Source organism: Calypte anna, chromosome 7, assembly GCF_003957555.1.
Source record: "Calypte anna isolate BGI_N300 chromosome 7, bCalAnn1_v1.p, whole genome shotgun sequence".
Lineage (NCBI taxonomy): Eukaryota > Metazoa > Chordata > Aves > Apodiformes > Trochilidae > Calypte > Calypte anna.
Window position 1 is genome coordinate 34476039 of NC_044253.1, and position 26742 is coordinate 34502780.

The following is a 26742-nucleotide window of genomic DNA, read 5'->3' on the forward strand; positions in this document are numbered from 1 at the left end:
CCTTGGCTATTTCACTTTTGATTTTTTGTTAAATCAAAAACCCCAAGAGTCTCTTGAAGAAGGGAATGAGTGTCAAAGGAACACAGGAAAAATAAAATCTTGAAAGACCATGAAATCGAGAGGGGCAGATCTTTATTCTCGGATATTAATTTTCAAAATTTAGGTTTTTTTAATACTTTTTTACTGGCTGCAGAAAGGTCACTCGAGGAAGTGCCTCCTGCAGTTATTACCTCCAGTAGCTCCTTCGAGCTGTGCAGTGGCACCCTCACAGGCTGCTTGGGCTCCCTCAGTTTCCTCCTCCAGAGACTGGCTGTTGGCAGCTGCTGCCTGCAGGCTTCTTCTCTGCCAGACTTCTTCTGCCTCCTCTGGGTCCTGCAGCTCCCCTCCCTCAGCCTCCTGCCCTTCCTCCGGAGGCAACTGGACCGCAGGTAGGGAACCAGAAGCCCCCGCAGAATCCCGCCCTTCAGCGGCCGCCTCGGCTCTTGCCGTGTCGCCGGCGCAGGCTCCCTCCTCCTCCTCTTCCTCCTCCTGGGAAGGAAAGGCTGGAGCCTCCGGGAGCCCGGGGCTTTCAGAAGAAGAACACCTCCTCTCCACCGAGGCCCTGCGCACGGTGGTACTTTCGTTGCAGGAGCTGTCAGCCCCCTCGGCGTCGCTCTCGCCCTCCGGCCGGGTACTCGCCTCGCTGACGCTTTCAGTGCGCGCAGGGTCGCTCTGCTCGGTTTCTGAGGACATCTGAGAAGGTTCAGACCCTTGGTCGATGGATTCTGTTTCGCTTGCACCCCTCCTGCTGCCAGCAGAGGCCTCAGCAGCTCCGGCGTCCGTGCTGCTGGGAGCCTGCTCTGCCTCCTGGGTTGCACAGGACTCGCTGCCAGCCTGGTCTGCTGGTGCTTGGCTGGGAGAGCCTTGCAGGCTTTCAGCTTCCTGGGACGGTGGAAGCTCTGGGAGAGCCTCTTGCTGGTCATCAGCTGATGGCAAAGGAGCCTCAGAGGCTGAAAGGTTTTCATTCTCTGCAGGCCCCGGCCTTACCTGATCTGATGAGGAACTGGCATCGTTTCTTTCAGCATTTCTTGTAGCACCATTAAGCATGACTAAACCACCATCGTCCTCCAAGGAAGACGGAAACCCCAGGTCTTGATGCAGCTCATGCTCCTCCTCATCTGAGTCAATGTGAAGCATAGCATTAAGCCTCGTGTCAGTGGGAAAGCTGCTCCTCAGTTTTGGGGAGGCCCCGCGTGGCCGCTCAGCACAGGCAGAGGTCCCAGGCCTGGGATGGTTATTGTGTTCTATTGCATCCAGATAATCATTGAGTGAGTCCTGGCGACCTCTGGGAGGTGATGATCTCGAAGCACCGGAGGTCAGCTCATCCTGGTCCGTTTCCAGAGTGGTACTAGTCCTTAAAGGGTGCCTGAGGATTGCTTCTCCAGAAGAATCCTCGAGGACTGGGCCGTTGGAACACACCGTGGAGGTATCGTGGTGTCCCGTGGGCACGTCCTCATCATCAGAGGGGCTCCCCAAGTCTCCATTGACAGAGTTGACTCCCAGCAAAGTGCCGACTGTCTCTGGAGAAGCATCTGCAGGGAGACAGACTGGATGTGAATCACAGTGCAGCAACACAGCTCATTCTGCTTTGTCTGCACCCAGAAGTGATATAAAAGCACCCATCTTTCAAGATGCTTGCTTCTTTCAGTTAAGACAACTGAGGGAAGAAAATAAAATTAAAACAACATTTTACAGTGTTACAAGAGCAACTGCAGAATTTTCTCTGTGTAAGCCTATTCCAGTTGTGGTTTAGGCCCAGCCCAGGTACTTGTCACACCCAGTCCCTACAGAAAAATCTATTATAGAAGCACTGTGCACAATTGTGAAAGCAAATTATTGCAGAAAATACTAGAAATAGAAATATTGAGAACTCTCTTCATAGAACTATCTGGAGAGCCAGCTCACTGACAGATTCTCACCTTCATGAACAGATGATGTGATTTCCACTTTGAATTGGAGATACCCACTCACATGATCAGCTGGGAGCCTCCTGCCAAGATTATAGCTGAGAACTTGGTCTCTGCAAAACCAAAGATATTGGGGTTTTTTACATTTAAACTGGATATTTTGTATCAGAAGCTCTTATCAGGTAAAAGCATGCCAGAATAAAATCTATTCAAATCTTAAAATCAGCCACACACTCTGCCTTGTATGGAAAAGCACAAACAACAAAGGGGTAAAATACTTTTAGTTAATAGATAAAACAGGCTAACAAACTACTTTTGATCATTTCCAAATCCAGCAATATTGCCCCATCAATTCTTATGCTAACCCTAACCCTAAATCTCTTAAGTCCTAAAGAAATCAAATTGTGAAGGATTTTCATTCCCTAAACTCATCCTTCCTCCAACGGACACAAAAACCTTTCAATTTTTAAAGCCTTCTGCCCTCTTGTGGTTTTTACTACATGCAAAATTCACAGATAGGTGCTTCACGTTTTAGTTCTCAATCAAACACTTCCACATTCCTACTCAGGAAAGCTACTGGTCTTTGGATTTAACTTCAAATACATTCTTAAGGGTTACTGAATTCAGTGGGACTCAGATTTGATTAAGTACCTGTGTCAGATGGAGACTTAGGAGCATATCCTAGGTTATACATCCTTGTTAGGCACAGCCAGAACTCCCAGAATGGGAGTAGCTCAACTGCAGTGTGAGTGACAGACTGAACCAATCTGAAATAAGCTGGCAGACTGAAATAAGCTACAGCAGCTTGTGTCCAAAAATGAACTTTTTAGCAGAACAAGTCCTGAGTGAACAACACGAGGCAAAGCAGTCTGCCCGTGTTGCTCTACAGGCCACAGTACATCCAATTCTTCTAGCAGTGTCTCCAGGATCTGTCACAGATTCATCACTCTGTCCTCCAATTACAATTCTCAGCCAGGCTTGGAGTGTCCTCAGAAGATTGTCACTTGGGATTTCCAGTTTTTATATAAATTTTATATTGGCACCAGGCCACTCGAGATCAGCCAAAGCCATGGCATGAATAATGTCTGCTCTGTATTCAGCTGAATCAATAGTAGATGACTCTCATGCTCATTTATCATATTTTCCATGAAACCTAAAGCCATTTGGCCATTTTATCCCACAAACTTGTGAGCTATGCCGGCAGCTAAAAGCCAGGCAGAATTTTAGTTCCAACCATCAAACAGCTGGTTCTGGATTTAACCTTTTTATTAATTCATTAATACTGATCATTAACACAGGGGAGAGCTGATCATTACTGATCATTAGCACAGAGAGAGAGAGTACTGTAAGCCCTTGGACTTTGTTCATGTAGTTTTTCAAGCTCATGTGTTAACTCAGTCAAGAATTTTAACTGCCCTTGACATCACCAAAATGAAAAAGAAAGTGAAGATATTTGCCTTCCTTGCAGTATAAAACAGAATCAGCAGCTGATTGTATGTTTGGCACATTTCTACTTCACCTCTGTATTAACCACTCCTTTCCTTTGCCAAGCTTCTGGCAAAACTTTAGAAAGTTTAGGAAAAAGAAACAGGACTGATTGGCACACAAAACCTGTGAAAGGACAACTAAATTACAGTTGAAGAGGAAAAACGTTTGTAAGACTGATTTAATGTCACTTCTAACAGCACCATGGCAAAACCACACTGAACACTTACCTATATTTTTGCTACATATCTTACTATACAGTCCTTCCTTTCCTACAAAAATTTGATATATCAAATATACAGAACTGAAGTACAGAGAAGAAAACAGGAAATGCCTTCCAGAACACTGCTTGAAAAATCCCAGACAAAAACTGATCAACACAGCAAATGGGTAATTTAGAGGCTACATAGCACTAGAAATCCTCAGGCACAAACACATTTTGAGGTTTAGCATGGAAGTGAACACCCTGAACTAGGTTTTGTGACCAGTCCGAACCACAGTGCTGTTTTTGAGCACTTAGCAGTGTGCAAATTTATTAGAAAAAAGCTGCTTGCTCAACTTTTTATTTGTTGAAACACAAAGATGAAGCATTTAATAGAAAAGTTAGATTGTATATACACCTGAATTGCTCTTGTATATCACTACATTAAAAACTGGGCAAGGTTTATTTTTTAAAAATAAATTCTGTAGAAGAAGACATCACCAAAATTTTAAGCTACTCTTACAATTTTATTCTGACTTTAGTGTAACCACCACCTTGGAAATTTAAAGCTGAAAACTGTTTTCAAGTTGAATTTTATTTTCTCCATTTGTGCAACTTGTTACTTTGATGAGAGTATCTGTGAAAAAGGAGGCCAGGTGTTTCAACCTGCCTTTTGTGCAGACGAGTGGTGATACTGCCATGCCCTGATATTTCCATGGAACAATGCACACATTTTATTTCACTCTCATTCCTCATGGGCCTCATCCTGAGGTCTTTTGAAGTCTGAGTTCTGAGCTGACAATTAGAAATACCTGAACTCTAGAAGAAGTGAGATAAGAAAATTTAACTCTTATGAACAATTTGCACTCAATCATGTAGTATGGTGATAGTGCCTGGTTTCTCCAGCCAGAAAGACCACTCTGCACCAGTATCCTAGGTGCTGAGTCTCCCTGAGCAACAGAAGGCAGCATTAAGAGTGGATTAATTTACCCAATTGCATGCCTCTCCAGTAGCCTCTGAACTGGGATGGTCAACTTCCCGAGGAAGCGCTTGATGATGGGACGGCTTTTGGCAAATTTATCTTTAACCTCAATTTCCAGGACATCTGTTAGAAGTGCAACAAAAGAATATTTCTGGAAGGAAAGAACATATTTGACACTATATCAATACACTTTTACTCAGGAAGCAGGTAGATAATTACTACTAGTGTGCAGTGAACTCCAAAAGCAATGAGTGATGCCAGCAGGTTCTGTATTGCAAAATCATGTCAACATCACTTGCTAAGCACTCTGGTTTTGTACCTAGCCCCAAAAGGAAACCCACACCCTTTCACTGCTCCTTGAAAATAACTGCTCAGTAAGAAATGGCACTGGATAGAAGCAGTTTCATGGCCTAAGTCAGAAAGGTGAAAGCAGTGTATCCTAATGCTTGCTTCAGTTTGGATAGTGGAAAGAAAAAAGAGAAGGAACACTTGCTGTACCCCAGCAGGTTACAGAAAAGTAGCCAGGCCAATGGAGGAGGAAGGAGGAAAGGCTCCCACTCAAGGCTCTCATTAGTAAACTTTCCTTCTAACATCATGCAGTGCACTCATTTTTTTTTGTATGCATGACAGGAAATCAAAAGGGCAACGTGTATGAAGTATTTTCAGGAGCACCATAACTCAAAGAAGAGAACTTGCTATAGACTGTTGCCCCAGAGTTCACAAATCATCTCACAAACAAGCTCCAACAGAACCTTTTGCTGCACTCAGGGCCTTTGAACAACACAGTGGTAACTTAGAAAAGATTTCTAGATGTCTGCTAAGATCACTCTTGCACCTTTCTCTACAAGGGAGCACTATGACAGCAGTTACTCTCTTCAGCCCAGCATCAAATCTCATGCAGTTTATGAATACTTCATCCTGGAGATCTGGGCTGTTCTGTTAAATCTGCCTGAAGCAAAAGTGGCACAGGGCAAACATATGAGACACACACAGACATGTAACAAATTCCCTTAGAAAATCAAGCTTAGGAATCCAAGATTTTTCTTTATCCTCTGGGTTTTAAGGTATTTCAAACAAACAACAAGCATGGTGCAACCTACTCAGAGAAGCTGAGGTCATCTGCTCACACTTTTACTGCCTGTCACCTTTGAGACCTCTGAGACCTCTTAAACAGAACCTAAAAATTTGTCACTCAGTTTGCTATAGAATTGCAAGTTATTTAGCAGAAAGGATTAGATGTAAAACAGGACCAATTCTGCACCCCCAGGACAGCATCTATGCAATGGGATGAGCAGCTGCTGTCATCAGAGCATTGCTACAGGGAAGATTTAGCAGTTAAGTTAAAGCAAGCTGCTACAGTGCTTGCACCAGTGAACACTGGCACTTTTCTCAGACGTTTCAAAACCAAGGACAATTGGAGGAGGGAAAAGGGGCAAAATAAGAGTAGATTTTCTTTCAATCTACGGGGCAGAAGGATGGACAGACACAAAGATAAGAATCAACTTAAAGATTAAAACTCTTGATTTTTTTAAGATTTGTTTTTCCAAGATTTTAAGGCTTTCACACATCTGTAGTCTTTCCCACAACCAGGCACCCCAGAGCAGTAGCAATACTGGCCCTGCTGTTCTGCTTTACTGCTTGTTTGGTTTGATTATGATTTGTGGGAACATTTTCCAAAGCCCACTCAATTTCCCAGTCTTCCTGCAGACCACATCAACATTCATCAAACACAGTACAGGCATCTGCTCATCAAAAAACAGGCACAGATCCAGAACACTGCTCACTGGTCCTGAAAGAGTTATGGACTTATGTATTTTCCCAGAGAAACATTTCTGTCCAAAAGCAGAGCCTGGCTCTTCTGTACTCCAAGAAAGTTGTGAGACTGAAGTCCTTCTCAGAGACCTGCAGAGCTTACCCTCTATAAACACATCTGGAAAACTGGTTCCTGCCAAACTGTTGTTTTGGTTTTTTTTTTCCCCTTGCAGAGTGATGCAGCCATGGCACCCTGTGGTGCATGGCACCTTCTTATAGCAGTGCTGCACTGCAGAGCATCCCCTCTGCCTGCCAAAACTGAAAGCTTGCTGCCTGCTATGCACAATGAGAATATCAGTTCCAAATGAGCAGCTGATGCAATCGCCGAGCATAAATTCTCACTTATTGTACCTTTTCTTCAACAGATTGTACCTTTTCCCAACCTCTAATCCATTTTCATTAACTTCATTTTGCAATTTCAAGAAATCTGGGGGGCTGTCGAGCAAGAGCAACTCTTGTTAGCAGAGGAGGGAATGAAAACCTCACAGCAGTGCAGCCTAAATATGCAGATGATAGCTGTTTCTATCCAACCACAGGGTTCCTAAAATTACCACAATTTCTGTGTCAGTCTAAATAACAAGCAACAAAATAAGCTCACAGCCTTCAGAGAGCAGGGACTCATGCATAAAGAGAAAATACAAGCCTGGAACACTGCATCAGCTCTCAGAAGGGATACTTTACCTCTCTGTGCCAAACAGGATTAGTGGTGTTACTGATGATAGTCGACCTTCTCTCCTGACCATGATGAGCAAATGTAGGAAATGTACTTTTCTTGCCTGGCTGAATGGACATCTTTAGGTAAGGATCAGGGTTGAAGAACATGCCTTTTTTAAGTCCAACTGCTCTAATATCTATAAAGTGAACCAAGAAGGAAGGAAAAAGGCACTGAGTAAGTAAAAGCTAGCTCACAAAGTACAGCATTCCTCAAATACTGCCCAGGAACTCAAAGTTACTCCTACATTAACTGGACCCATGGTACAGAAGACAGTTGAAGCAGTAAGTGTTTACTCAAGAGAACATAAGAAGTTCTGGACATCCTCATTTAATTGTAGCCTCCATTCATATGCAAAACAAAAAGAATGAACTTGTAACTCACCTACAAAATTTTTCCTCAGTATGTAAGGTATTTGCAATCTTAAAAAGAAAAACCCCTCCCTCCAAACTCCCTCCAAAAACCCCTAAATATTATCTTGTACTTGCCCTGCTTCTGCTTAAGGTTAGGGGACTAAGACAAAAAATGTATGGGAGGTAATGCAGTGAAGAGACACTTTCCCAAAGTTGAGACACTTTGATAAACATAACTTTAAATACTCATTATTAAAGTTTTCATATAAAAGGAGGCATTCTTCTGGAAATGCTTCTTTCCCTCTAGGGAAACCTCACTGCTGTCGCCCTTGTGACTTGCCAAAAAAAATTATAATATCCTCAGGTGCATATTCTTATACACAACAACTTAAAGTTCAACAAGAAGTTTTGGGGTTTTTTATATTTTTAATATAATATTGGATTCTAAATGTAACTGTAAAAGGTTTAGGTTTGCTGAAGTGCAAGAGTTTTGTGGCTTCCCCATTAGGTACTCCAATATGTTTGCATGCAGTCTTCATGACCCTAATGCATCTGGCACATAAATACTTAGATATAAGTTTATACTAATATAAGTTTATCCAAGGTGGGCAAAATTCACTGCATTAAAATGAAATGCCATGACTCTGGACTCAGTAAAGAAAATTAGAAAAATTCTACCCATGTTCAAAATTCAGCCACACATTTGAAATTCTGTGAAGTAATGGGGAATTGCCATTAAAAGCAACAACTTTAAATATGCAACTAAGCAACCAAAAAATGTTCTTCTAAATACATTATAGACTTATCAGCCAATACACCTTTCAAAATTAACTTTGGTCTGAGACACAATCTTCTATTAAACACAACAGTTTTTTCAGATTTCACAAAACAATTCTTTTTATAGTAAGTGAGTTGAGGTAACCTAACAGCTCTATCCCAGAGATCTGCTGAAAGACCATTTCCAAAATTGTTTTTTTTCCTGTTCTGTCTCCACAATCTCTAAATGTTTTCACTGTCAGATCTTCAAGATTCAGAAGCAGATTTTTTTCTGTCTTTGGGCAAGCTGATTATGCTTTAGTCTTACACAAGAAACCCCAGGGAATAAAGTGCTAATCAAAACAGGGGCAGCAGGTAGACTGTACCCCAAAACCTTTTTTGCTGTAGTTTAGCTCTGTTCCAAGGAAAGATATTTTTTCCCCTTTTTAAACCACCACATGCAACCACTGCTTTTTTCAATACTTCGAAGTGATGGAACCAGCTTGCATTTTATTTAGAGGCTAAGTTTTCCACTCTTCAATCTGGGAGGAACTGCCCCTTGTGCAAAGTGGAAATTTCTCCAAATTTTTCATGCTGGGATCCAACAAATCCATTTCTTTCACTCCTGGAGATTCACAATTCTGGCTTGCTTTCAAGGAACAGTTCTAAAGAAATTACATCTTTCAAGCCACTAGAGTGTGCTCCTACAGAGCCTAATGAAAAAAAGTGTTCTACACTTTGATGTTATTTTCAAAAGTAATTTTTTTTACAGTAATTTGTAAAGCAGAGAGTAGTGTTGTTTCTTACCTGAGAGAGTAAAGCTGACTAACTTCCTAGAGTGCTGGGCTCCAGAAGCACCTTCCTCTGTGCCTTCTACTCCCATCTGAGGAGGAGAGAAAAATGAAATATACCACCTAAGTTTTCATCTGCTTTGTATATGCTTCAGGATAATATTGCAACTGTAAGGTAGTATGCAGGGGAAGAATGTGGCCAACTACTGCTTATTACCAGGGACAGGCAAAGCTACAGCATTTATTTCTAGGAAAATACCTATATTATTTATGCCACACACTGCTAATACACCAGAACTTGGAATCTTCCAAACAGAACACCTATAGACTAACACAAGTGCAGATAACTATTAATCAGAGAAAGGGAGACTGTATTCCCTTACAGGTTTCCTTTCTGTAAAATAAAATCAGCAGTATGGATTGGTAATACATACCAAAGCACCCAGCTGGCCAGTGACAGCATGTGTAACTTTTGTCACTTTCCACAAATAATTACTGTGCAGCAAAAAAAGCAAAGAGATCAAAGAGAGAGTAACAAAAGCCTTCAGGTCTAGGAACACAAGCTCCTTTTTAAAGTGCATCAGATATCTAAACATGAACGTGGTCTAAAAGCTTATCCTTCACAGATTTGCAGTCTTGGTTTCTACTGCAATCCCTCATCTGATAAAGCACTACTTCAGACTGAAACATTTCTCATGTACTAATGCCTTCTGAAGGGCTAGCTCTTTAAACCAGCAGAAGAATTGGTCTTTCAAGACAGAGACATGAATCCAGCTGAATGATTTCTCACACAAACCACCAGTGGAGCCAGCTTTAAAGGCAAACAGTTCTCCAGGCAGAAGTGACACAGCCTGGTGAAAAAGCTTCAGCCAAACTGGGCTGGTGATAGAGCAGGAAGTCATCTGCTCTACTAAAGGCTAAAGAAAACTGAACAAAACCTCACACACCTGTGTGTGCAGATGATGTATGTAAAGCAGTCTGGAGCAGCTGAAAAGTTGCTTGAAGTTACTGGATTGGATAAATGGTTTCTTGGGCAGTGATAGCCACAAGGAACTCACTTCACATTAACCCATAATCATTCCTTTTTATACTGCTTTTAGTTGTTTAATATCACCAGCTTCCAAATACTTCCCATGATGCTCAGCAAGCACAATGGAATCTCATCAGGCTTAGCAAACCCATGGGGTTTCTCCCATGGCAAAACTCTGACCCTTCACACATCACAAGCAGTCAAACAAAGTGGTGAAGAGACCATGAAGCTGTCCATGCCTGACGTCCCCACGGGCCCCAGCAACTTTGGGAAGGGACACCCCGTGACACCAAACATCATGCACCCCCCAACCTGTTCCCTTCCCTCACTGCTGCCTTCATGATGCATCCCCTCTCCTCAGGGGAAGTTGTTTCTCAGCAGAGAGCTTGGGAGCATCCCTGTCCCTCCCAGCATGACACCATGACACCAGTGACTTTATCTGGACGTGCCAAACTGGGAGCTTATCAAAAGCAATGGGTTAATCCCAGCCCTTATCTGCAAACAGATTCCCTGGGATTTTGGAATTACAAACCACCTCACTTGCTGCAATGCACTGCTGGGTCAGCCCTTGCATCCCCACTGCTTCCAATAAACACAGCAGGATGCTGTCCAGCCCAAAAATAAGGAGGCTTGGAATGCCTGGTGCCATGTGCCAGCAAGCTGAGGAGAACCAGAAAGGTGTCTCCCACCAAACCATGTAATGCAAACCCCCAGAATGATCTGAGGAAGCAGGTAGCTTAGTGCAGCTTAAAAAAAAAAAAGACAGCTGGCATGCTGTGACTCTCTTCCCACTTCCACAAACAGCACTTCTGTAGCAACAGACACAAGCAGTGCCAAAAGAAGGAGCCACAGACTGCTTAAGCTCAACACCCAAATCATGAAAACACTGTCAGGTATATAAATACAGTAACAGGTATGCTAAATCTAACTACCCCAGTGTGGTATTTTCAGGAAATCTCATCTGAGCTGTCATATAACATCCTCATCAGGGAAAATAACAGCTCACCATTACTGGAAGTCTGCACTGTTGGTGCAAACTAAAATGTTTATACAAAATCACACCTTCTAGCAGGGGTGTGAATCCTGTAGAACACCCAGGCCTTTGTGCCACCTTACAGATATTTAAATACTGAGAGCCAGGTAACCCCATAAGATTGACCAATGACTCTGAAAGACAGGATTCAGGTAGGTCCCAAGTAAACAAATGCAAACTCAAAAGACAGAAGCCCAGATGGTTTTTTGCACAAGGAATCTCAAAACACGAGTTCAAATGGTTTCTCCATCCAACAGAATCATTCTGCTTCTCAATAACAATACAGTGTAGAACAGAGCCCATCTTAAGGGTTAATTTGAGATACATTTCCTTCTTTGTTCAAAGCCTAACTTTCAGCCTGTAGTTTTTAATTTGACAGAAAAGATGGTGGCTGTCAAACCCATTACCTGTAACACTTTTGTTTCTGCAAAATCTCAGGAGTTCATCTGCCTGCTGCAAAATGATCCCATTGATAGTCAGATCTGACATGCAGTTTCCCAGTTTTAAAAGATTTTTGTAAAGCAATACAACCTTTTCTGAAAAATTGCAGTTGATGGTAAAACTTGGAAACACATCAATGAGGTTGTCTGATAGTTAATATTATAAAAATACCATAAACAAATGGACTAAACTTACCATCACAGCAGGGTTTTTCACAGTGATACATGGAGTAGTAGCTCGGAGGGCTCCACTAACACCATGGTAGTATTTAAAACAGATCTTTATTTCAGCTGGAAAAGAAAAAAAAAAAAAAAAATCACACCAAATCCTTCATGGCCAACCCTATGCAAGAGATAAAAGGACACAGGCACCCAGGGAGTCACAGTTCACTTCTGTTTACAGAGCCCAAGTCTGGGCATTTTCCTGACATGTCTTTGTTGTAAAAGCACACAGCAAGCCTCACTGGAATACATTTTTTTCTCAACCTGTAGAAAACTGGAAACCTGTGTCAAAGAGGGACTGAACAGAGTTTTCAGCAAAAATGGTGCTTTTTGGTTGGTTGGCTGGATGTGCTGTCTCTATGTTTTGCCTTCTCCCTTGGGATAACTCTTCTGTGTGAGGTTGATGAGGATTTACTTCTGGGGTACAGAAATGGCCAGGGATTGACAGAAATTACAGCAGCCAGTTCAGGGGATGGACATGAAAGTTTTGGCAGTTCAGTTCCTCTGACTTTATTTAACCATGTCCCTTGTTCCAGGGTACAAAACCGCAGCTTTCTGCAGGGGTTCTGAGACACACAGAACCTCAAAGGCTGAGGAATGCCATTCCTGTGAGATAAAACACTCATTTAGCCCCACTCAGAGGGACTGGAAATCCCCCCTGCAAGCCTGCTCAGCCCCAAAGGATTATTTCTGTATTTATTACATTTGCTGCAGTTACAGGTCAGTGTTTATTTACTATCTTCCACCCAGAACAAAGAGGAAGCACCTCAGAACTGCCCTTTAAAGGCAAATGTCTGGCTGACAGAGCCTCTGGGGACTTAGGAGGTGGAGAAGCTGCTGGGCCCACTTCCTCCTCCTCACAGCTGAGTTCACACACAGTCAAAACATCTTCTACTTACCACAAGCTTCATAGCAACATTCAAACTGCAAACAGGATTCCTAATGTCAGACCTAAAAATTATGGGTCAAGACTTGCAGGTTCTTCCTAACCAGAGCAATTCTGTTGACAATATTTGTATCCCAAGAGACACACAGGAATTTCTAGCTCCTGTAAAACTGGACTTTGGGAAAGCTGGCAGGATTTACACCAGGTGCTGGACTCTCCACACAGGAAAATACAGACATGAAGTAACCAGGACTCAAGTCTTGAGCATCTGTTAATCACACAGGGAATGTGCTGTGACTACATGAAAGCATGCTAAGATTATCAACTATTTTTCACCAAGATTTCTCCTTTCTATCTACACTGCTCAACTTTCACAGAATCACAAAATGTCTTTGGTTGGAAGACCATGCAGTCCAACCTTTGATCAACACCATAAACTCCTCACTGAACCATGTCCCTAAGGACCAGGTCCCCACATCCATTAAATACCTCCAGGGTTGCTGAGTCCACCACTGCTCTAAGAGGACAGAAATTTGATGTATATTCTCACTACACCTACTTATACATTCCCTGGAAGGCTGAAAGGCAGTGATTTCTACAAGCATACAGTACTTTTCAATATCTGTGTTTGGCTGGTGATAGAAGGAAGCAATGATTCCCAAACCAGAGCTGATCATCTCTTTCATATAAACTAAAAAAACCCCACAAATGTAATCTTCCAGACTAATTTCTAATAAATAATTAGAAAAAGCAGCACCCTTAAAAACTCGATGTGGGGACTTTTTCTCCCACTTCCCAAGAGAAGCTTTTGCTTTGGGCTTTATCCAGCACTGCACACAGGAACAGCAGAGCTGCTGTTAGCATTTTGTCCAAGGGATTACTACAAAAGAAGCTGTGCTTGAAATTCAGCATTAAATTGTAAAATGAGCTGCCCATCACAAGCAGGCAGACACTGCCCAAGTGGATAGAGGTTTGCAAGACTGGATCTTGCACATAGCAAGAATACAAACTCTTTGTAAGACCAGAGACAGCTAGGTGGGTTTCTTTGTTTTTTGTGGGTTTTTTTGTTTGTTTGTTTGTTTTGGGGGGTGGGTGTGTGGCTAATAAAGCTAGAAACTGCAGTAAATACTTAGAAGAAATCTCCAATATAACTCTCTCAGTTCAAAACAAGTGAGGATCCAGATTCTTTGATATTTCTTGTGCTGTGTTATCAGAAAAAATGTTGATTATAATATTGTTTTTCTTGATGGATTCCTGAGCTCCAGATATATTGAAAATAGGACACAACAGGTCTCAGCCTACTACCTGTAAATGAGGCCCAATAAATAGCCAGAGCTCTTCAGAAACAGCTCAATTATCTGCAAACAGGACTTTCAGATTTGGAGAGTTGAGTTCAACACTGTATAACACAGATTTCCCTTGAACTGTTCCATAGCACAAACCTGCTCAACAGCAAGTGTCACCTACAGAATTTTGCCTGTTTCTTTCACTGCCTCTGTTGCCTTGTTATCATCTATTTCCCTAAGGGAAAAAACTTCTTTCTTTCCTACTAGTTCTTCCTCCAACCAGCTAATTAGCTAGCTTTGTATCTGATCTTTTAAATTAGCAGCAGTAAATCCAGCAGAGGAAAGACATCTGTAGCTGACCACAGGACTACTTGCTGTCTTGTAAAAGAAAAATGTGATATTTCAGAACAAAAAGGACTTTCACTTATGGGGGGAAAAAAAATAAAAATTGAGTGTACCTAGCTCTGTGGCCTTGATAATACACATGCCCCATTACCATTGACATTCCTCCAGACATCACACAGACCACAAGAAATTCCTTCCTCATTTAATAATATGACAAAAATGGAATTGGAGTATCTGTGGTTCTTTCAAAGTGATCACTGCAGTCATATAAAAAGTTATATATATGTAAATTGATCTTTTACACTCTGTAAAACCACAATCCCCTTCTTTAAAAGCCAACATCTGTTATTTCATAACCCTAGCTTTATAGCTCAGGTCTATTACATAAAAGTGTTGGAATTCACAAAGGTTCTTAGGATTCAGACACTGATATTTGAATTTCAAAAGAATTCCTGCATGAAATTACAGTGCTGTACTTCCCTCTATGGACCAAACACTCCTGCCTCTTCAAGAATAGAGATCAGCTTACATCACATAATAGCCTGCTTTTAAATCACTGCTGATTCCTTGAACACCCCCATTTTAACTGCCTTTAATACTTCAACTTTGCCCATCAAAAAATTGCTTTAGAATAGAAAGATACTCAGAACACAAACTCAGAACACATGAACATGTGAACATGATTATAGAAGAATGCTTTTTTTCCAGGAGACTGGGAATTGAAGAAAACAAATGTGTTGGCTGTGAGGAGTCTGCTCCAGATAGACCCTGGTCAGATAAAACACCTCTATTGGAGGTGGAATCATTGAGATTCTCTTCCTTAGAGTGTCAGTTCAGTGAACACAACCACCTAGTTGTTTGGACACTTAGCATTCCAGTCTCTGAATCACTTTAATGATGTACATTTTCCATTATTTCTTCCTGGGAATAGTATAGCATAGCAAACAGAGGCAGAAAGCAAGGGCCAAAGCTGGCTGGCTCCAGGCACTTGCCATCTCCCTCAGCAGGTACAGCAGAGAATTTATTTTCTAGAAGGAATGACTTAAAAAAAAATAAAATTAAGCACCTGGAAAGTGACTTAAGCAGACTTACAGAAAGCCTGATATATAAACTAGGATCAAGAACAGAAACTGTTGATGTCCCAGTGGTCTCTCTTCATCTAAACTGCTGCAAAGGAATCTACTTGGACAAAAGTTTGTCCAGATATCAGAGCCTACCCATCCCTATCAGCCTCACTCACTCTGCTCTTCCTCTGAGACTTTCTCATTTAGGCACAAGCATTGCCCACTACATTCCAGTTTGGTAAAGCATTTAATCATAAACTAACATTTAAAACCAAACACTGGGGCTATTATGCCCTTAAGGAAGTCAACAAGGCCTGCCACAATTGTAAAAAATGCAGGACCTGAGCCTGTTTCAGTTATTTGTGATACTCAAAAATAGCTGTTAGATATAAATAGCAGAAGAATAATGTAAGTATTTCTAACCCAGTGAATGTGTTTATAAATAGAGTAGGACAATAATCCTGAGTCCCCAGACAGACCACTGACAGAGGGAGGCAAATGTTCCAGACTCAGAACAATTCCATGTGAGAAAACCATGACCTTTATAGAATTTCATTTAAATGGTCAAAAAAGCATAAAGAATGGGTACAAGTAATGAATTATGTTCACAGAACATTCACTAACATTGACCATTTTGGTCAAAACCACTGAAAATACTCAACTGTGTTCCTACCTCTTGTAATAACAACTCTGCTACAGCAACCCTTAAAAGCTAAAAGCCCATGAAGTTCAATTATTAAACTGATTTTTTTCCCCTTCAATATATATATGTATATGTATATATATATATTAGCTTTTCTAACACAAAAGGGAGCTCTGCAGCCACAAAGCACAAAGGCTTCAGTCTCTATTTTCACACCATTTTTGCAAACCCTTTAATTTCCTGGAAAAAGGGATTGAACACACAGACCTCCACACAAAACCTCAACTTGTGACATGACCCCAGTGTAATGCCAACAGAGGAATCACCACAGGTTTTTGACTCTATCTCATAGTCTACTCAAACCCAAAGTTTGAAGGAGCAGAGAGACAGCACAGAGTGTCAGAGAGTGGCACCTGGAATCATTTAACCACAAACATCTCGAGGGGGGTTTGGAAATGATTGATCTGACAAGACTGGCAGTCCCTGGATGAATCCCAACAGCTGCCACTCCTCAAGACACAGAGCCACAGCATAGCTCAAGAAAATAGATGCAAACCCAAGTATTTCTGTTCTGTTCACAATAATGACAATGACATCAAGGGTTATAAATAATAACAAAGTCATTCCACTGAAGTAGGTGAAGGTGGTTCTCCTGGATAATGTAATTAAACCTCATGGGAGCAAGACTATAACTCATAAATAAAGGCCCAAAAAAAGAGACAGGGAAGGGTTGGCTGCACGGGCTCAAGCCACGCTGTGTCACTTGCTCCCAGCAGCAGAAAACAGCCCCTGGTCTGCTTCATTTACTAAAACATCTGCAGCTTCTAAACTTCTGCATCTGGAGCTACATAAGCACCAGTGAGCTGGTGTGTGGACAAGCACATCCCACCCACAGCACCTCCAGAACATGGTCTTTCAGCACACTGCAGAAAACTGAGTTAGAAGCCACAGTTTATAGATGACCAGCAGCTTTTAGCAACCACTCTTCATTTAACTCCACCTTCCTTGCACTGCCTTTTTCTATTACCTGCCTTTCCCTGGATCATTCCACTCCATCTTCCTAATCTTCCTAAGCATTACCAGCACCTCTGTTCCACCACCATGCCTCAGTGGGGGCCTCTGCTATTCCAGTCTCACAGATTGCTACACCCTGAGAAACACCATGACTTCCAAAATCACTCCTGGGGCAAGTGCAGCCTCTCCTGGAGCAGAGAGTAAAGGTGCTGACATCTTTAAGGACCTAAGCACAGTCTGATGTCATGCTAACTACCAGGTGACCACAGCAAACATGAAAGCACTAATCTGTGTTGCACCTTCACACTATTGCCACTTGTTGTGCTAAATCCTCCTGGAACTTGCTGTTGCCTTTTGCAGGAGAAGGGTGAAAACTGATTGTAGACCTGTGGCCACATTTAGCAATCCTTCTGTAGTTTACACAGCAAACAACTTGAGGGAGCTGTCTAGCAAGTCATTGTTTTCCTTCCCCCACACTGCAGCCAGCCTCAGAGCAGGGTGTCTCAAAGCCACCTCTACTACTTGAGTAAGAAAAAACCATCCGGAGCACCCTGGTGCTCAGCTTCACCTTCTTCCATCTCAAAAATGACAGAGCTCCTCTTCATGCTTACATGGCACCTGTGCTCCCTCCCCAGGGAAAAGAAAGAGGAGCAGCTGTCTCTGTGCTGCTTGGCTCTGCAGATCAGAGCCACTCACTTGGTCTGGAGCTTAAGGACAAGAGCTGGTCCTGATAGTGAGCTGGACTTCATACTTTTAAGTATTTACTTTCTCCTCTGCATACTCTCCCCTCCTCTCCTTCCTCAGCCCCTCACCTCAAACGTTGCTGTATTTCTGGAGGAGATTACATTAATTTCTCATTATTTCACTGTTGATTCTTTTGATTCTCCCCTCTCAGGGTAGAGTCTTTCTTTTGAGTGTGTTGATTTCTGACTAAAGCAAGTGAGAGTTTTCTTTGATCATCCTTTTTTTCTTTGCTAATTTTGGATGCTTTGGGGGGAATTAATGTCTGTTTTTAGCACAGAGATGACGAGAGTCTCCTTGCCCTTCTTTCTGCAGTTTGCTTGATCTGAATAGAGCAGCTGGCAAACTATGCTTTTACGTGTTACCTGCCTGAGAACTGGGAGCTGCTGAATCCACAGGGAGGGTTTGAGAGAGGAACAAACAGAAAACTGGAAAATTGAGTTACAGGACTGCAGATACACAGTAATGAGAAATTCAGAAAAATGCTTATCCAAGACCTACCTTTAAAGATAAGCATAAATTTCACAGATCTCAGTGGAACAACTACTAAGATCACAACTAAGCCCCTAGAGAAACAACTTCACAAATTAAGGAGTAAGATGTTTTTCTTAAAAGCTACAAATCTGCCAGTTGCAGAAAGAATCTGAGGCCCAATCCAGCTGATAAGCACTAATGAAATTAAAATGGAAATATTCCTTCTGCATGAGATCTGTTTGCAGCTGGCTTGCTATCATTCCCATTCTCTGTACCTTGTAACACAGATGTTACATTATTGCTGAAAAGATATGTAATGTCCTCAAGCCAGGAAAAAACACAACCAAAGTCTTTGGGATACACATGCACACTGACTCATCTCAACTCCTCTTTCAGCATCAGTAACTTCCATTCCTTTTCATGCCAAAAAGACAGAAAACTTCAGGCCAGTTTTGACTGCCCACCCTAAAGGATTCCTGGCATTATTCAGTGTAACTCTTCACAAGCATCATCATTGTCTCTGAGCAAAGATACTTCTGATCACAAGGACTGTAGAATTCTTTCCAAGATTTTGAAAACCATGGAAGAATAAAGCATCAGAGATACTTTCCCTTCACTAACCAAGCACATACTTACTGGGGCTGGTAGCCACTCCATTTGCCTCCCCTTCTTGCTATGACATTACACACAGATACACAAAGTACAAATTCTATCAGCACCACAGCAGGAAAAAGCAACTAACAGGGGAGATAAATTCATTTCCATGGTTGGCACAGTTGGTTGCAATGTGCAGTGAATTGACAAGTCAGCTGCAGTTGATGTGAAGTGCAAACTACTCTTTCTTGAGGCATTAGCCTGTGTTACTCACTGTGAACTCAAAATAATTGTTCAAGAGCCTGATCTCCATACACTGGGAAGCAACACATTACCAGCTAATAGATACAAACATCCTCCAGTCAAAGTGCTTGTATTGGCAACAATACTGGTGGAAGAGGTATCTAGAAGAAAGATGAGGCAGTGAGGTTTTCTAACATATATTTTAATCTGCTTTAATATGCCACTGTCTTTGGCACCATGAAAGATAATTATCTTTTATTATTTTCTTGAGCTTCATCTTCACTTCAATGATTTTTCCTGTAATGAGCTCCTGAAACTAAATTTAATTTTATCCTATTAAAGCTTGCTTTTTCCTTTTTTTTTTTTTTTTTTTTTTTTGGTTAGGCCAACTTGGCAAGATCCAGTGATGAGTTCTAGAAATGACAAATTTTAAGAATTATTTCTAGTACAGGGTATACAAAACCTCTTGAAACACATGTATTGATGTTGTATCAGTTAATCAGAGGAAACTTTTCTGCCAAGATCTACATTTAGCAGCACTGCAGTGTGCAGTGAAGTAAAAGAGTGGGAGATGGGGTGTTTTTGTTATGGTTTCTTTGTTTAAATTTATGAAGGAAGATTCATTGCTGTGAGGCTAAAAAGCTAGGAGAGGAGTTCACATATATTTTGTGACTGAGTGCCACTGGCATCTCAGAGGTTCCAGCAAGCTCAGACACAAGGATTGGGACATCAGTTTCCTTAGGGGACCATATATTTAGATGGGAAGATCACTCCTTTCCAACAAAAAGAAAAAAAAAACCCACAAAATTAATTAATAAAACTAATATTACTACTAATATATATTTTTAAAGCACACAGCAGAGTGGCTTAAGTTTCTAGAAATACCTGGATGCTGAAGGGAGTGGCATAACTCTCCAACTTGAAGCTTGGCTACGAATACTCACCACCAAGTTCAACCAAAGCCTTTTTTCTGCAGCCACACTGAGATTCAACTTTTCAAAACTGCCTACTGGATTTTCCAGCACAACAAAACTTCAGCTGAGAAATCCTGATGCAACTGGTCAGGAGGCTAAAGACACTGGTCACTTCCTAAAGAGAAATCTAAACCTTCACCCTAACAATCATTACCAAGCACTACTAACTTATTAACTTTTCTATTAATGTTTGTCCAGCTGAAATTTGCAACTCCTTGGGGAGTTCCCCAAGGGAATTCCACTCTCAATGGATATATACTGCATGACATTGGCACAATAAAACTTCTTCATCCTTTGAACTGAAGCAAGCTAAGAACATGCCTAGAACAAGAACATTCACCTGAGCTCAGCTCTCATTTTTATAGTGTCCAGCAAACACACTGGAAAATGCTGCCTCTTCCAGCAATACCATCAGCTTCTTCAGAATGGATGTCAAGTAACTTGCTTTGACACTAAGACATTCTGTTCCTTGGACATGCACTGAATAAACAGGTACTCACACTCCATGAAATAGGGGCCAGGTTCGATTCTCCAGACAATTTGTCCCTTTTGTGTGCCAGTTACTCCCCGGTTCTTGGAATCCCAGAAATTGGCTGGGGAGTTCTCATCTGAAAGAAAAAAAAGAAACAAAAAAACCATTTTCAAGTAGCATTCACAAGAGTAGCTTTCTTGGTTTTCCATTTCAAGAGGCCAGGATACAAAAAACAATGTGTTTTTAAAAAAATAATGGCTTTTTTTAAAAAAAAAAAAACACCAACCTTAACTGGCCAAGGGTAAATGGCTTCTGTTTTACAGTTTGTATTAGACCAATTCCACAGCTTCCCAAAGTCAACAGAGATGCTGATGGAGTGTACAGCTGACTGTTTCACAGTGGTCCTGCTCTGTGATATTAAAGCCTAGCATTAATTCCCTAGCAAAGAAGTATGGAATTGAATCATCCAATCACAGTCACCCTTCTAATATTATTTTTTATATGACATGTCTCAGTGCCTCATGGAGCTGAGACTTAAAGCTTCCCAAAGTGGGGGAATCTGGAGACATCAAAATTAACTTCAGTTTTAAATATATCCTGTGTTAGAAAATAGAATATTTTATACACACACACACAAAAATCTGACACTTTGAAATTCCTGACACTCACAGCATTATTCCCTATCAGTGAAGCTGAGTTTGAGGCTCAAAGGGCAGAACTGCCACTTAGTAACCCAAAGATTCAAATGAGAGATTCAGCCAAACAAACTGAAAAGAGGAGAACGAAGAAGTAAAAAGCATCTCCAGATAAGCCTGGCAATACCAGAATTGTCCTTTCCAGGCTAAGGTCTTTATTTCAACAGTTAGGAACACAGGTCTGAAGCCTGGATTGAGGCAGCCAGAATGCTGCATGAGTGACAAAACCAGAGAGAAGCTGCTTGGGAGCACATGAAGGTTATTTACACAGAGGTAGGTGCTGTAAATCCAAATTAACTTTTACAGTGCAAGAAGTTCTTTGGAAGTGTGGAACTCTGTACAAAAGCATTCAGGCAGTATTTGCTTAATCAGAAAATAATAGCTGCTTGAATCTACATCCTTACTCCTCTTTACCCGTGGCACTTGACAACCTTCAGTTTTAACATTAATTAATAAATGAAAACTTGGAAGACCTTGGAAGAGACCAAGCTGTGACCAGCACTGGAAGCTCACCACCAAACCATGTCCAGGTCCACACACCCTTTAAATACCCCCAGGGCTGGGGACTCCACCACTGCCCTGGGCAGACTATTCCAATGTCTGACAACCCTTTCAGTGAAAAAATGCTTCCTAATATCCATCTTAAACCTCCCCTGGTGTAGCTTAAGCTCCTCTCCCTTCAAGTACACTTTCTTAGTGCTTTGCTAGGAACTCCTGCAGAAATAAGGTTGCAGAATTCCCACTTACATGTCAGAAACCCATATACTATTTATGCAAGAATAATAAACAGTGCAGCTTTGTTCCTTTCATCTCAGAAATGTAACTTGCACTGCAGCTTCTGTTTCTCCTTCTCATTCTGCAGGACCCAGTGCAGCACTGCTGCTGCAGCCTCTACATTCACAGCCTACCAAGTCCAGAAGAGTTTCATGGTTATCTCAATGACAATGAAAAGGGAGAGGAGACTTCTAATCCCTGTGATCCTCAAGCAAACCAAACCCTCATGACAAGACATAAACTGCAATCACCCTCAAGTCAAGCACAAAGGCAGCAAACACTTAAAACATGCAAAACTATTCTTCATTACAGAAAAAAAACAAAAACAACACCTCTCAAAGTAAAGAAAACCCTCTCACCCATTTATTTTTTTTTCCAAAGCTATATAAAGAGGGAGTCTGAAAGTACAGCCTGCAAATCATCCCACTGACCCCAGGAAAATCTCTTTATGTGGCTTCCATGATACCATAACGGAAACAAAACTGTTATTTATTTACCTTTTATTTTTTTATGTCTTCCTAACCCAAGGCCTCACTATTAGGAAGCAAGAGATATATCTCAACTTCCAGCAAATCCATACAGTACCTGCTTTGGTCCACCATATAAACTTAGTTATCCAGACCACCACTACCAAAAGCTAAGAGATTCTTTAAAAAGTAATAAAATAAAATAATTAAGTCACCTGATAACACAGATAGGTTTAATTTATTATATCTGGGTAAATAAAGATGTACTGTATGACAAAATACCACCTCCCCTAGCATTCTCCAGTTCTTCTGAATTTCTGAGTATAATCAGTTGGCAGAGAGTCTTTGTAATCCTGTGCAGGTCAGATATTTGGTAGAGTATAACCATAAACATAACTTTTTTGATAATTATTATTCTTATCTTGTTCAACAGTTCAAGGAAATCTCAAGCAATGAAACGTGCCTTTCCCATTGAGATTTCCAACATTAAGGCACCAGAACAACTTTTCTTTGTTTTGGTTTGGTTTTTTTAAATCAATAAGTAAGTAAATTCAATGATAATTTTTACATTAGTGAGCTTCAGAAAAGATTCTGCACAAAAAGAGTCTTGAATTCTAGGCCAATAGTTACAAGAAAGTAGAACATTTTCTTACACCTTAATTAACCAAATCCAATACTAAAGGAAGTGTCTGGATTTTCAGAGCTTTCCTGAAGGAATGGTCTCCTCTGCAGCCATGAAGACTCAGTCACTGCCACTGCCCACAGGCACACTGCCACTGCAACAGAAGGTGCTGGAGACAGAGGGATGAAAAATGCTGACAGACCACTGCCTCTCAGCAATCAATTCAAATTACAGGATTTATTTTGGAAGGCTTTGGTTTTCCACTGAAATAGCTGATTTTTGGGTTGTTGTTTTGGGTTTTTTTACTCATATGATGTTTTTCACACAGGAGGCAAAAAATAACATTACTAATGTATATGGAAAAACAGCTTCAAACCTCAGCTCGTGGGTTTTTTCCTAAAAATTGACCAAAAAAAATAAATCAAAGAGCATGAAAACATTGAAGTACAAAACACTGCCAAAATTAACTTATTAACAGTGCAATAATAAAACCCAGCTAAACAGTGATAATGTCAGTAATATTTAGCTGTGCAAAAAGCCCCAAAACACCAGAAAAAAACCAACCCAACCCCAAATGTACTTGAGAGAAGAAAAAGCAGTGTCAGAATTCCCACTCCCCTCATCTCTGTATATATATACACACACACAATATGTATATGTATTTTTTCCACAGGGAACTTCAATTCTAAGTACTTCTAGTCCCCTTTTAGCTGATAATTGTTGCTGTTTGAGAAACTGGCAGCTGTTCCAGAATCTGGGCCAAAGAAGAGATATAAATATCCCTTCCCAGAACATAAAATATGCAACAAAATACTGTCTTACTGCATTGGTATCTCGTCCAGAGAGTCTACACTTCTGAAAGGAATAAAGCAATGAAGATGCATGGTATCTTTCCATCCTCAGTGATTCTTAAGACACAAAATATTACAGAAAGTAACTTATTTCTCAGAGCCCTGACCCCTGCATAAATGGATGTAGGTGTTACAGTAAAATAGGTGCCCTACAATATTACAATAAAACAGGTGTTCTACAATAAAAAGTGGACAGTAGGAAATGTATCCCTGTGGAACTTCACACCAACTACAGAGTTTTGAAGAAATGCTGAGGTTTCTCAGCACCATCATCTCGTTTACCAGCTGCTTCTCCCAGTTTTGCACAAGGATGCCAGGGAAGACAGTGCTGGAATCCCTTCTAAGGCAGCACCTGAGCTCAGAAGGCTTCTGGGGAGTTCAGGGTTTGTCCTTTGTGCCTTATTGCTGTCACTGTTTCTGTCTCAGTAAAAAAAAAAAGGATTTAGCTACCTGCAATCCATCGCCTTGCAGAGTCTTGTACAGCTTAAACAAAAAATAAATTAATAAGATGTGGTCTCCCAGTTAAAAAGCAAAAACTGCCAGGGAAGAATAGCTGAAAACATCCTGATTGCTAGTCCCAGTGCACAGGCTGGTTTTATGGTTACCAATGCAGACTCCCAGTTTCCATGGCCATTAGGGTTAGGTTCTGTCTCCATGAATACTTAGGATTTGATTCTTCAGATACAAAAGCAGCCTTATAGAGATCACAGATGGAAACATCACAGATTGCCTTCTGCATAGAAGAAAAACTTTAAAGTCCCCTCTAGCAAGCTAAGAGCTTCCCAATTTTGCATACTGATCTCTTTCTGCAACACACTTCTAAAGATGCTTATATGCAGGGCACAGAGAGAAGGTGATGCTCAAGAGATTCTGAATGTCACTGAATGGTTTTAATTATCCACAGTTTCACAGTTTTCACCTTTCACTGCCATACATGAGCATCCTCATTCACAGCTCTTGAAAAATCCATGGAGCTTTAGCTCAGAAAAGATCAATTGTGTTGGTAACACTGTAAATCCCTGCATAATTCTGTTATCCTCATTTGGGATTTACATCCCAATCCCTGTTTTTCCATCCCTTTCTGGAAGATGTTTTATGCAAAATCTTTTGAAGGGCTTGTTTTGTTTATTCTTAAGTATTTTTAACTAAGTTCGGGTTGTCAAAATACTGATTTCCTCAGCATTTTAAGAAATATCTGGGCAATGAAGATGATGTATGTTATACACCCAATTAATAAGAGGAGTGTTTGTGCTGGAGAAGCCTATAAGGGATCACCCTAAATGTTACTTCTCTTGCCAGGAGCTGGGAAGCTGGCAGATAGGAAGCCTACATAGAATTTTATTTCAAGCTGAGCTTAATCAATCTGCCATCAGTTTCTCACATAAGCATAATATTATTAAGAATTATTTTTCCCTGTCTCTTGTCCTCTGTCATTTCACTCAGTCTTTAAGAACAGGCTTGTTAGTAATCTGCATTGAAGGCTATTTCTGAACTTCATTTTGGGCCAACCATCAAGAGATCTCCAGGATGGCATTCCCAAGGTAAAACAGAAATCTGATTTACATGCATTTTACTGCAAGACTTCCAAAACCTCAGCTCCACTTTTTGGTGTGAGTACAGACTTCCAGGCGAAGTAAAACAGACTGTCACCAAAATGTCAAATTAGCAAGAACATTCCAAAGATTAGTAGGAACAATCCATCACTGTGGAGTTTGAAAAAAACTGACTGGCAAAGTTTGTAACACCACATTTTGTGTTGTATTTTCACTTTGGTAACCTTTGCTAATTTTAATTTTAGAAGAAAACCCAACTTTAAAACATCTGTGGGTAATCACAAAAGAAACAGCACAACGTTTACTGAATTAACTAAATCCATTTCTCCTTAGTAACCAAAATCTGTTTAAAAGCCATTGAAAACTGCATCAGGACACATTTACAGAGGACAAGTTTTATCACCTGAGGCCTAATTCCTTTTCTGGAAAGCCAGTAAGTAAGTGAACAACTTCAAGGCAGAGCAATTGTTCTACTAAATCCCATTAAGTCAACCCATTTAAAATCCACCATGTACCAGTTATTACAGTACAAACAAATATTAACCCACCAGGTACAGCACAGTCTGTAATTTTCAGAATTCCCCATCCCATTTCGTGGAATCAAAACATTTCTTAGGGAAGACAGCATGCAGTACATAGCTGAAATTAAAAGATCAGCACTTGCTTGCACCTCCTAGCCTTACCTGCCCGTTCCAAAGGATGCCTGTGGATCCTAAACTGCATTCCTCCATCCGAGCCCAATTAACAAAGTAAAGAATTAAAAAAACCTAATAATTGTTTTACAGGGTGAAGCCTGCAAATAGCATCCCTGTCCCCAGCCAGAAATGGGACTCTCCACAGCAGTTGCCTTCTGGAGCTGCAGAGATGATGTTTGGAGACTTCAGCACCGTTGCACAACCTCAGCTCCACGAGGCACGTCTGTCCTCTCCCTTCCTCTTGTCATTTGAAGAAAAGGGGTTTAGAAGGATGTTCTCAAACTGCCTGGCAGTTCCCAAGAGCCCCACACAACCCTCTGCCCCTTGTCCTTTCCTCGAGGGTTTATCTGGGTTCAGCCAGCCCGTGTCACAACACGTAAAGCCTTACGTCCTTCAAGCTCAGCTATTTGCAGCCACTCCCCTCCGAAGGGTACAGGATGCTGAAGCCCCATCCTCCCTCCACTTCCTTCCTTGCCTTGTCCAGGGAAGGACTGGGAGGCGTGGGGAGGGCTGATGGCAACAGGAGGATCATCAAATCCTCGAAATGACGGCAGGGCAGCCCCAGCAACCCGCTCAGCAGGAGCT

General features: G+C 41.3%; 1 protein-coding gene across 2 annotated transcripts in view; it reads right to left on the minus strand.

Annotated features, from left to right (window-relative positions):
* Positions 1-26742, minus strand: part of HECW2 (HECT, C2 and WW domain containing E3 ubiquitin protein ligase 2) — a 128744-nt gene that overhangs the window by 40888 nt on the left and 61114 nt on the right. The window contains exons 1-8 of one of the 2 annotated variants that reach the window (XM_030453896.1): positions 26146-26451; positions 20529-20636; positions 11739-11833; positions 9056-9131; positions 7109-7278; positions 4624-4766; positions 1959-2059; positions 231-1571 (exon numbers count right to left, since the gene is read on the minus strand). In XM_030453896.1, the coding sequence (XP_030309756.1) occupies positions 231-1571; positions 1959-2059; positions 4624-4766; positions 7109-7278; positions 9056-9131; positions 11739-11833; positions 20529-20636; positions 26146-26185 (2074 nt within the window). In that variant the 5' untranslated portion in view covers positions 26186-26451. Of the gene's footprint in view, positions 1-230; positions 1572-1958; positions 2060-4623; positions 4767-7108; positions 7279-9055; positions 9132-11738; positions 11834-20528; positions 20637-26145; positions 26452-26742 lie in introns of those variants that run through there. The other variant, XM_030453895.1, reaches the window with a different exon arrangement.